Source organism: Phocoena phocoena, chromosome 6 (assembly GCF_963924675.1).
Source record: "Phocoena phocoena chromosome 6, mPhoPho1.1, whole genome shotgun sequence".
Lineage (NCBI taxonomy): Eukaryota > Metazoa > Chordata > Mammalia > Artiodactyla > Phocoenidae > Phocoena > Phocoena phocoena.
This window is the reverse complement of record NC_089224.1, coordinates 48,971,743-48,984,152: the sequence shown is the minus strand read 5'-3', so window position 1 is coordinate 48,984,152 and position 12,410 is coordinate 48,971,743. Positions and strand designations below refer to the sequence as shown.

Below are 12,410 nucleotides of genomic sequence, written 5' to 3'. Positions count from 1 at the left end.
GCATCTTGGTATTTCACCTTACCATGCATCCCCCAAACCTCCTACTGATGCCTGCTAGTAGGAACTCAACAAATCTCTTTCAAAACATCTTAACTTATAGGTATAAATTGTGGCTTCCATAGAAATACTGGGTTACATGAAATTCAGAGGATATCTGGGAGAGTTAACCATGGTTTCAAAAAGATTTAAAGTCCTTTCTCCCAAGGTAGTTAGTTCCTTTGAAGAATGAGCGTTCTGAGTTGGTGGATGAAGAATGCGGGAAAGAGAGAGATTTGTTTTTGTTACATTCAGGGCCCCCTTTCACATCATTCACATTTAGAGGCCAGAGCTCATGCATCCCCATGCGCTTCCACTTTGTAGACTAATTGCTCTATCTCTTAGCAGCTTCAACCAAGGCCCATCCTTCTCTGAACATGTTCCATTGCTTAGATCAGGAACCAGGTAGGAAAAATTAACTATATAATACTTGTATTATACAAATAATAGGAAAACGTTATAAAAATTGGGAGACTAGAGAAAAAACGTCATTCCTAATATCTTTACTCCAGTCCAGGGGTTTTCAAAGTCTGGTCCCGAGACCAGGACATTAGTATCACCTGGGAACTTGCTAGAAATGCACATTCTCGGGCCCCACCCAGTCCTAGTGAATCAGAAACTGGCATGTGGTCCAGCAGTTTGTGCTTTAACGAGTCCTTCGGGGGATTCTGATGCACACTAAAGTTTGAGAATGGCTGTTCAGGCAAAACTATCATTAGCATTTTATGGCAGTCTTTTCATGAGTGCATGAGAGAGAGAGAGAGAGAGAGAGAGAGAGAGAGAGAGAGAGAGAGTGTGTGTGTGTGTGTGTGTGTGTGTGTGTATGCAGGCTTTACCAAACTGTTAGAGTACAAAAGCAGCCATTGTAACACTAACCCAAAATCTAATCTCTCCAGCCTAGAGCCCCACCTAGCCCTGCAGTGAGTCCAAACTCCTTCAGAGTTTTCTAATATCAAGAATCTGGGAATCATCACGGTGGACCTTATAGATGTGAATATATGTGCCCTAGGCAAACCACTCCATGGGACCTCAGTAACTTCACTTTACTGGTTTGTTCCTGGGCTCAGATGGATAAGTAGTCCTACTTATCTATCGGCAGGACTTTCACCTTTCCCTGTCTGATGTCCCTGTGAAACACAGATTGTCCCTTGCCCTGACATTCCTTTGGAATTTCCTATGGATCCCCAGAGCTACTTATTCACTGGCTGTAGCTGGTAAGGAAAACACAGGGTAAGAGTTCAGGGTATGGTCATTGCATGGCGCCACCCTTCCCTCTGACCCTCAGGCCTGGGGGCTTAGTCTGCGCACTGCTTCAGTGAGGCTGCAAAAAGGAGAACACACCTCCCCAAACCTCAGTGAGGCTTTTGTAAGAAAAAAAACAGGCCACTTCATGGACATCTAATGACAAAATATAAAATACACGTGGGCCATGGCAGGAAATGGAAAATCTCCCCTCATCTTCTGAGAAATGGGAAAGCATTTTCTCTCTTGTGCATTAGTCAGGAGAGACTAGTTTGGCTACAGTAACAACCCCAGACTCAGTGAATTAAAATGACTCAGGTTTATTTCTCACAAATGCTAAATGTCTTTCAACATTAACTGGGGACTTTACCCTGCTTCATCCTCACTCTGGATTCTGTTTGACAGACAACAGCGACCTAAAATACTGCTGGAGAGGGGAAAGGGCTTTGTAGCATCTCATTCCAACAGTTAAATTCTCTGCCAAGAGGTGACAGTCACTTAGCTTCCTAACCCACTGGTTAAAACTTGTCACAGTGCTCCACTTAACCACGAGGGGTTTGGCAGGTGCAACTCTACCATGTATGTGGAAGGTACCTGAACATCAGTAACAACTAGCACGCTGGAGATTTGACCCTTTTGTCTGCTTCCCTTTGCAGCCTCAGTCAGGAGTCCATGTGCTCTTGTTGTTCTGTGATCGACCACTATCTGTTTGATTCTGCCGTTATGAGTTTCAACTCACATTATCAAGAACTATGATTGGTAGATCAGCGGGTGGACAGGATTCCCTTGTATCCGCTGTTCACCCCGTGCCCAAGCAGCCTGGCTGGCAGGGTGGGAGTGGGGCCTGTGGTTCCTCCCAGGCAGCAGGGTTTGTAGAGGTGATGCAAGGCATTCCTAGTACTCCCACTCTGCCATGCTGTCTTCTTCCTCATTCTTGGCAATGTCTCTCATCTTGGCTTCTGTCACTCTGGCTTCTTCTCCTTATAACTTTTGGTCCCCACGTGGGGACCAAAAGTTTTCCTCTATGTGCTTCTCAGTCCTAGAAAGACAAGAGGAAGTGACTAATCACCAGAATACAGAAGCCGTCTAGTGCTGCTCTATTAACAATTCATCTAGTTACAGCGGAGTTTCGCTCTAGCCCAGCCATATATACTTCGTTGCATATGTAGTCTTTGTACAATTTTGCGTCATGCTTTTTTACATTACATAATGCTTATTTTAGGTTGAAAATCCTAAATCCACTGTCATAAGTGAATGCCAAGTTCATGTTTGGGCTTTTTCATAACTGTACACAGAGGATTAACTGCTATTTACCTGACCAGCTTTATAGTTTAATTTTTTTTCGTCTTCTTTTTAAGTCATTACATTGTATCACATCGAAAAAAAAAACCCCAAACCCAGCATTGGTGGCTTTCCCTAACGTTATGTAGGCTTAAGGGATAGTGAAACCAGGACAGAGAACTGTTTCTGTGCCCAAGCGAGCAAGGAGCAATAACTTATTCATTACCCGAGAGAGAATGCCACTCCTCCTTTCCAGGCTGCGAAGAGGCCAGGCTCAAAGGGCAGGCGGGCTGGCTTAGGCAGCGCCTCTGAGGCTACCTGGAAGCCGAGCAAGTCACCTGAGTCGTGCCGGTGCCTGGGCTGCCAACCTGCAGCCACCGGGCCGCAGCCCGCGGGGGCAGGAGGACACTCCCGGGGCGGGAGGACCCCCTTGGTCCTCTTAAGCAGGCAGCCGACCCACGGGTGCGGCGGCGCCAGGTGCCGGTGCCCAGGTAGCGCGTGCCCCGGCACCTGCCGCACCAACCCCGCGCCCGGGGCGGGGCTTCCCGCGTCCCCTTTAAGAGTGCGTATCGCTCGCCCCTGACGTCAGGGTGTCTCTCCGCACGAGCCCGCGTCCCGCGCCTCTCCGCGCCCCCGCGCCCACTGCCCCGGAGGCTGCACGACGAGCTGCGGCTCGGCCAGCGCGCCGCACCGCTCGGTCCTCCCTCCTGGCTCCGCCGCCGCCCGCTCCCCGCACCGCAGCAGTCCCGCGGGTCCTCCTGCGCCATGTCGGTGGCCGGGCTCAAGAAGCAGTTCCACAAAGCCACTCAGGTAAGGCGCGTGACAGGTGCGCCGCGGGGCGGTCCCGGGAGCGGAGGGCGCGCTGGACGCCGGCAGCGGGCAGGGAGCGTGGGGATTACGGCCAGCAGCGAGCCGGGCCCGGCCGCTCCCCGCATTGCTCGCCCAGACCGCCGCGGCGGCGGCCCGGGCATCCCGGGGCTGGGAGCCCGCCTTGCGTCCCGCACCCCCGGCTCAGGGCGGCGCTGCGGGCATCCACGGGTCCCAGGCGTCCAGCCTAGTCGCTCCGAGTGTCGCCCCCGTATCGCCCAGCGCGGGCGCGACAGGGAGGGGGCCCCGGGGCAGCCTCGCCTCGGCGCGCAGGTGCCCGGGCGGCGCGGTGGGAGATTATGTAAAGTCGCCTTTTCCCTGGTGACCTTGCGGTGTCGGTGCGACCGGCTGTCCCGGGATGTGTTGGCAGGGGAGGTGGCGCGCCCTGGGGGTGGCTGCGGAGATGCCAGCGGTCTGCGCTCTTCCCCTGTGGTCTCCGAATTCCGCCTTCCAAGGCATCCGTAGGCTCCCTAGGAATGGGAGGATGGGGCTTTCTTCTGGGAAGCTCATGCGTTAACTTTTCTTTGGAGAACTCGGTCGTGAAACTCCTCTGAGGCCAAGGCTCGACCGGCAGTCTGCATGCCTTTAAAAATTTCCCATGGGTTTTGCAGCCTTAACATTACCGACTCATCATGTATTTCAAAGTATTATTTTTAGTGAACCTTTTACATCTTGGATGTGCCCATCTTTATGGGGTTAATAAGCTGTGATTATAATAAAACTTCTTTAATTCAGATTTTAATAATTTAAATCTTGCTGGGCTGGGTTGAAGAAATTTACATAGGGAAAAATAAGTGAATACTTATAATGTGACCTATTTCTTATATAATGAGTATGGTTCCTTTTTTTTACCCTTCTGAAACAGTTCTAGTTTAAAATAAGAGGTCTTAAGCCAAGGACTTTGTTGACTTCTTTAAATATTTCACCTAATTTAGCCTTAAATATTTTTTTCATAGATTTGCCCATAATTAATGCTGAGCTTTCTCATAATTTCTCAGAGGTAGTGAGGTTTTTCCCAGGCTACTACAATAAGTCCTATTATAAACCACCTCCAGAGAAGGTGAGGTTTACGTTTTACAGAATTTTGGTTAAGTTAGGGTTAGAGATGCAGCATGAAGTTCATCCCGTGTGCCCACGTGCCATCTCTATCACCACAGACCTGCCTTTATAGAATCAGTTATATTTGTCAACTTGGGAAATGGAGAAAAACTAAGACTATTTCGGTAAAAATACCCATTAATGTATTTTTGCTTTTCACCTTGGATCTTTCTGAGACTTCTCTGCCAGAAGAAATATTTGTAAGTATAAGTGCATTGTTGGTGTAATTTGGAAGGCCTCTAATAACTTTATACTTCACATTCCTTCAGGTTTACAGAAGCAGCATATGTGCTATCCAGAAATTGTCAGGCAGGATTTCTTTGATGTCACTAACCTTTTTTATTTCTGGTACTTGTCACTTCTATAAAGCATCGCCCCATCCCCAGCACCAAATTGACTAACACCACATCCTTTTTCCACTTTGATTCTGAAGACTTCCTTTGCAAACCCTGGTGTCCTACAAGGCAATTGGGAACCTTGGCTTTGGAGTGGGAAAGGCTAAGGATTGACCCATCTCTGCTGTCTATGATCTTGAGCAAGTTATTTAACTTTTGAATCTCACCTTGCTAGAATGAGCATAATAACCATTTCTTAAAATTGATGTAAAGATAAATGAGTTTTTAGAACACACATTTAAAAATGTTCAATAAATGGTATTAACATTAAAAATAATTTTTTTAGTGTAAAATACTGTCCTTTATATTAGTAATAATGAGACATGAGGAAATTATAGAAGCTGGAATTTCTAGCTTTGCTACCTTAAAAAATTAATCCAACCACTCCATTTTAGCTAAATTGTGAAGTTACATGCAACTTTGAAGTTCAGAATAACAACTTGAATTGTGGTATGAAAGAACTTCTCAGAGCCTTGGAGGAGGTCTACTTGTGATGAGATGAGATTAGTATTTATCACACTGAATCCAGATGCAGAATCACTGTGTCATTTTCAGTTTTTTACTGAAAAGCCTTTCATTTTAAAGGGGAAGTGACGCGCAATCCCTTATCCATAACTTAATGTAGCACAATCTTAGAAAGCCCAAGGCAAATGTTATTCTCCCTGTGCATGTGTGGGCATTTTCAAGGGCGTGTAAAGCCAGCGCTAATGTTTGCATGTGACAAAGATATTAGGGGAAATAGCCATGTCCTACTTTTTAAGCCATTTTCCCCCATACAGTTCCATGAACTTGATCTTATCTACAGAGGAAACTTTAGACCTAGAATTACTCCTTTTTGAGAATGGATATGCTAGATTAGGTACACTATGTTTATAAGTGGAAGGCTCTGCTTCAGGAACATTTCTCTTGTCTCTGTGAAATTCAGTGTTTTGCTTATGTCTGTGAGGGATGATATTTGTATTAATAAAGCAGTTTATTTTCAGTGTTTACCCACTGATTGGAAATCTCTCAATTAGATGTGTCACCACTGTTCTCTTGGTTTGGAAGTGATTATTTCTGCCTTGTTGCTGACAATTATTTTCAACATCTCTGCTCTTTGGAGGTTAAAAAATGCCTTTGCCAAATAAATTTTATTAAAGGGGAAAATCCTTCAAGCTTGAGAACATGTTAAAATAGCAAAAATTGATCATCTTTTTTACTTGAATATAATTTATTACTTAATTGCTCATAAAGATGTAATTTACCATGCAATTAGAATAAATAAGATACAGTTTTTTAAACTATAAAATAGTGCAAATGAGCATGCATTATTCTACTTAGGTGAGTTTCATGTATATTGAGATTTCATTTTAGCAAGAGTAATGCCATTTTTTTTCATTTGTTGGTTTAAACCAGCAGCAGATTAGGTAAAAATAGCTCTCCGGTTCCAGTTAACAAGCTGTTCTTACAAAATCTATACTTTTTAAAAAAACTTTATCAAGCATTTAATATGGACACACCTTGCTGTAGAGTGAAAGGTTCTTCAGAGTATAATTTGTTAGGTCCCTGTATTAGTTTGGTAGAATTGCAACAAAGTATCACAAACTGAGTGCCTTAAACAACATGAATTTATTGTCTCACACTTCTGGAGACAAGGTGTTGGTAGGGCTATGCTTCCGCTGAAGGTACTAGGCAAGGATCTGTTCCAGGCCTCTTTCGTAGCTTCTCGTGCTTTGTTGGCAATCTTTGGCCTTTCTTGGTTTGTGGACACATCACCCCGATATCTGCCTTCATGTTCACATGGTGTTTTCCCTGTCTGTCTGTGTCCAAATTTCCCGCTTTTGTATGGACACCAGGACAAGGGCAGATTGGGGGCCCAACATACTTGATGAGTATGGCCTCATCTTAAGTAACTATATCTGCGTGACCCCATTTCTAAATAAGGTCACATTCTGAGGTACTGGAGGATAGGACTTTGGCATACGAATTTGGAGGGGGGGCTAATCAGCCTGTAACAATCCTTATTTTCCTAAAAGCATTCACCACAGTGTTCTTCTAAACATTGTGTTCGATTCAATGTAAAGGGAAAACTCAGTCTGTAAATAACAACTTTTTATTGCATAAAATGAAAAATGCTTTCTTCTTTTCAATGAGTTTGGTTAGGCTATATACCTATTATAGACTATACCTTCTGATTTTTTTTAAAGGATAAAACATATTTGGTTAGCCTGTGTGAATTATGATATAGTCTGGTATGTAATTATTGTCACACTCAGATTCTTCAACTGGAAACATTTAATTACATCGGTATTTTACGCTTTTCTGTTTTAACTAATTTCTTCATGCTTTCCTCACATTTAAAATGCTGTGTTTTGTATAGATGTTTTGCTCTGGAGAATGTTACGTGAATCTGTTTATGCATTTGTTGATTCGGTGAGACTTAAAACTGGTTGAGGTATTTAATTAAATATATAATTAGTTATGACTCTGAGTGAGGTTCTCAGTTCCTTAATTGCCTGCTCTAACCAGTAAAATCTCTGCTGCCTTCACAATCTTAAGTATGACTTACCTCTATCCCTGCAGGTTCTTAGCCTGGGGTCCATAATAGACTGCAGAGGGCCTATTTATTTGCTAGAATTATGCCACATTTTATATGTTTAGTTTTCTGTGGGAGAGTGTCCTTAGCCTATCACCAGATGTTTAAAGGAATTCCTAATCCTTGCCTCTCTTCTCAACAAAGTAAAAATACATTATAAGAAGTTGATCATGTCATCAGGAGAGAATGAGGTGGTCCTTATAATAGTGATCAGTCCCTCCATTCTTTTTATTTATTTATTTATTTATTTCGGTACGCGGGCCTCTCACTGTTGTGGCTTCTCCCGTTGCGGAGCACAGGCTCTGGACGCGCAGGCTCAGCGGCCACAGTTCACAGGCCCAGCCGCTCCGCGGTATGTGGGATCTTCCCGGACCGGGGCACGAACCCGTGTCCCCTGCATTGGTAGGCGGACTCTCAACCACTGCGCCACCAGGGAAGCCCGACTCCCTCCATTCTTAACTGGGCTTTACAATGTCTGCTCAGAATGCAGCCTTCTCTGAATGAATTTTAGGGGCAAGCAAATATTAAAAAAAAAAAAAGTTTCCAAAGGTGTCAGAATTGAATGGGATGTTTGTGATAATTTATATAATAACCTCCTGATACACTTGGCAAATGGACCTGTGGGGTGTTTAAACTGAAAGTGGTGACTGAGAATCATTTCCCTTGAGACTGAGATTCTTCTTGATTGAAGTTTTTTTCGTGGGCACGGTTATATTTTTGCAAGGGCTCTCCCCTCACAGGGATTCTTTAATGCTTTAAATTGAGTTTATATGAATTTTGGTGCCAGTCTACTTGGAACATTTAAAGTACCTCCCATATTAACTGGAAATACCCTTGAAAATGGCAAGGCTTGGTTGGGGAAAATGGTGACTGTTTTGGGAAGAAATGTCATTGTGGAAGGAGGGCTTAACACTGGGATGCTTAAGCTGACAGAGCAGATTCCACTCTGCTGAGCCTGGCTGCATAAGGGCGTCAGGAGCCCTGGGCTTTCCATACAGTGGGTGGTTTGAGGAGGTGAGCAAGAAGGGTAAGGCCACAGGTAAGTGAATAATGAGAATTGTGTGAGTTGAAGAACAGCTCCAGGGTTTAAAGTGGTGGGGCTTTCTTAGGGATGAGCGGTCCTTCAGAAGTTAAGGCTGGATGGGCAAGATTCTGGGGGTTAGGAAATTAAAGGATTTCCTTGGCTTTCCTTTTTCCCCCTTTCTGTTCTTTTAATCCTTAGTACCCTTCTTTGTGTTCTTTTATGTGATGACCAGTCGGGTGTGGCCACAAGTGGGGAACACAGAGGTTTAGGAAAACAAAGTTTATTATACTCACAGGTCCTAGAGAGACAGAGTCACTGCACACAGAGAGGTCACGGGGAGGAGGGCCAGGAAAGTGGGCTCAACCAAGCAGGCGCGGAGCCAAGAGAGAGGACGAAGCCCCGTGGACAAGCACCTTTATGGAAGGTCAGGGTGGAGTACGCAAGAAAAGGGATGAGGGCATTTCCTTGGTGCAGGAGAATGTTACTAGGTCACGATCAGGGGCAGGCAGAAAAACAAACCTTGTGGTGTGGCCTACCTTATCACACGGGTGCACTTAGTCACCTGGGTGGGGTGCTCACAGCTTGAGTGTGAGGGGATGTTGAGGGAGCAGGAAACAAAATATGAAGTTTTTAAAACTTTACAGCCTTTCTCTCTCGCGCGCTTTTTCTTGCTTTAGATTTTCTTTATTTCCCTAACCAGTTTGGAGCCAAAATGTTTGAGTGATTTATATGGTCTATAATGGATAATAAAGACTAAGAAGAGAGCTGCGTATAGCTGTACCTATTAAAACGTCATGTTGTGAGACCCTGTCAAGTATTCTTGCAGACTATCAACGAAATATTTTCAAACGATATTGAAACTTCAGCTGAGTCTGATGCTTCAGGAAATTACTATTTATGAAGATTTTACATTTAGTACAACTTCTAAATTCAGAATATGATGGCCTCCTTGCTTTGCTCTCACCTTTCTCCTCTAGCCCTGGGTCAAATCATATATGGTATATGACTGTGGAGAAGCTATCTGTCATTCTCTAGAACCACTCAGCACCTAGGAGGTTTGCTCAGATTATTTTCTAGCCTCTTCTGACTTGTGATATCTGAAAGAAACAGAAGTATCTTTCTTATAATTCAAACTGAATTTACAAATAGATCTTAATTGGAGCAGCTTAAGCAGTATCTCAGTATCAAGGTGCAGTTCTTGTTAGCCACGTCCGGATAGGTTGCCTTTGCTTTTTAGTGTACAGGAAAGATCATCCACAGTGAACACTCCCACTTGGGAAAAGAAAGAATGGGAATCATGGCATTTATGGTCCATAACAGTGATGCCATCTGCTGAGTAAGGTGAAGTCCCTCGCCCCTACAGTAGAGGAAGTTCCCTGGTTTTACCCTGTTTCTGCAATCTGGAAAGAACTCTTTTGTTCTTTCTTTTATTTGGCTAAGTCTAAAGAGAGTGACAAGGAGTGTGGCCTCTGGGAGCTGCAGAGCTTCTTTAGGTGGCTTCCTGTTTATGTAAATTTGGGGGTCACTTTACGTCACAGGCTTTTAACTACTCATGGCTCATGGCTGATTTGACCAATAACATTTCTTCAAAAACTTAGAAGACTTCTGATATGTTTTATTCTTGTCGTTCCAGTTACCACAATGGAATCTTTTTGTTCCCCACTGGATCCGTTTGACCTTTTTTAGATCTCATTTTCAACCAGGACATTTGGTTTTGTTAATCTGAACTTTGCACGAAGTCCTAATGCTTTGGTTTAACCAAGGGGTCTTAAGGGATCTTTGTTGCTCAAACTTCTTTCCATTCTTATTTCCTGTTATTTGCTTCAGGGATCCAGGATGACTAGGGTTCCGCCATCTTTAACACATGGTTTTCAAGATCGCCAAAGGGAAAGAGTGTGTTGGATCAAGCATGGGAGATTTTCACGGGCCAGGCCTGGAAGAGGAATGTGGTTGGCAGGACATTAAGACCTTCAGTGACCCTCCCTCTTGTGTGGTCCCATCCCCTTTGAGTGTGGGTCAGCCTGTCACTATGAAAAGATGTCTCTCCTGAGATTATTACTTTATATGGCAAAAGGGAGATTATACGGTTGGGCTTAATCTAATCACATGAGCCCTTTAAAAGAAGAGCATTTTTTTCTGGCTGGTAGCAGAAAGGGAGGTCAGAGAGGACTGGACATGCTGTTGCTGTTCAAAGATGAAGGGGCCATGTGACAAGGAGTGTACTTAACCTCTAGGAGCAGAGAGCAGTTCTTGGATGGCAACCTGCAAGGAAACAGGGACCTTCTAAGGCCACAGCTTTTAAGAACTGGATTTTGCCAACCATGTGAATAGAAGAGATTTCTTCCCCGGAGTCAGCAGATAGGAGCCCAGTCTAGGTGACACCCTGTGGCCTCGTGAGACTGAGCAGAGACCCAGGTGAGCTGGCTCAGGCTTATGACCTGTAGAAGTCTGAGCGAAATAAATGGCTGTTGTTTTAAGCTAAGTTTGTGGTAATGCGACAACAGAAAACTAACAGAAAGAACAATCAGTTATGTTTAGGTTCAGTTTGCTGGAACTTGTAACCTGGCCAAGCCATGGAATACCTAAATGCAAGGGAAGAAGGGAGGAGGCTGGGAACTGTGGTCTATCGAGTGTACCCAGAATATAGAAGTGGGTGTTGGTAAAAATCTAGAAGCCTTTGCGATGCCTTGTGTCTATAACACATTCATTTGTATGGGTGCTTATGTGTGTATATGTATACACACACATATACATACAACGTAAACACTCACACATAGAATTTGTCTCATTTGCTGTCAATCTTATTACATAAGGTTCAATGTTACATACGCCTCTTCTAATACATGTTATATTTTACAGTTTTTTCCCCATGGTTAGTTTGTTTGGGATTTTTCTCTGGTGAAACACAAGTTTCTTTTTGTAGTCCCTGATCAGTTTTAAACAGTGAAGCTGTTAATTACTTTCTGAGCATCCTCTTAGCTTGGTAGGCTGCTAGTGCAGTGACAGCTTCATTAACCTTGGAATGGGGAGGATGTGGAACATTGAACAGTTTTTTGAATTGTTAGTTTCCAACAAGGCATCAGGGATCTTTACCAGTGAGAGCAGAGTTGTTGACTGTTCATCCCACATCTGTTTCTGTGCTTGTGGAAGGCTGATGCCACCACAGGTACAGTGAAATGCCCTTATCTTGTATGGGCACATTAGACAGCTACATGGTAATTTGAAGTTGTTCATTAAGTAGTTGTCGAGGGTTCCAGATGACTGTGGCACACGTTGTGTTGTTTGTGAGTGATGTGTTAGCTTCACGTTCTTTGACATGATTCCTGGATCCAAAGCCCTGAGTGGTTTTCTAGGTGTAGCTGGTGGACAGTGCCAGACCTCTTTTGGAAAGGATGAGGTCTTGCACCCTGAGATGTCCTGTGCGGGCTTGGTGTCATTTGACAGCTTGGCCAGGGAGAGACTAGTCAGACAATGTTCTGTTTCTGAGTGAAGTAACCTAAAGGTGATGTATCCCGTAGGAATTGATTACAGAATGAGTACAGCTTTCACCCTTGTCATTCCCTGCATTTACTGCTCACTGAAGTGACCCTGGAGTGCTTCTTTATGTTGCATGAATGTTGGCCATGTTTATAGTATTCATTAAACTGCTTAAGTGGCTACTTCTGGGCAATAGGGACCTGCAAACCCAAACCCTTGGCCGTGGCTGTCCTCCGTCATGTTTGTAGACTGACTGAGTGAAGTGCTTTCTGGAGATGTTCTCTTCATTACTGTTACCAAGATTTTACTCACGCAAGTTAATATCTTGTTACCCAGAGATTCTATTCTGCTTCTTTACACTCAGCTTTTCACTTGAGTGCTGTCTCCTATTCCACTTCCTAATTAAGTTTAACAA

The 12,410-nt window shown here is 44.1% G+C and overlaps 1 protein-coding gene across 1 annotated transcript in view; it reads left to right on the top strand.

Annotated features, from left to right (window-relative positions):
• The first annotated feature begins 3,192 nt into the window (after positions 1-3,192).
• The window catches only part of SH3GL2 (SH3 domain containing GRB2 like 2, endophilin A1), a 199,942-nt gene continuing 190,724 nt past the window's right edge, over positions 3,193-12,410 (top strand). The window contains exon 1 of the mRNA XM_065878739.1: positions 3,193-3,369. Within this exon, the coding sequence (XP_065734811.1) occupies positions 3,325-3,369 (45 nt within the window). The 5' untranslated portion in view covers positions 3,193-3,324. The remainder of the gene's footprint in view (positions 3,370-12,410) is intronic.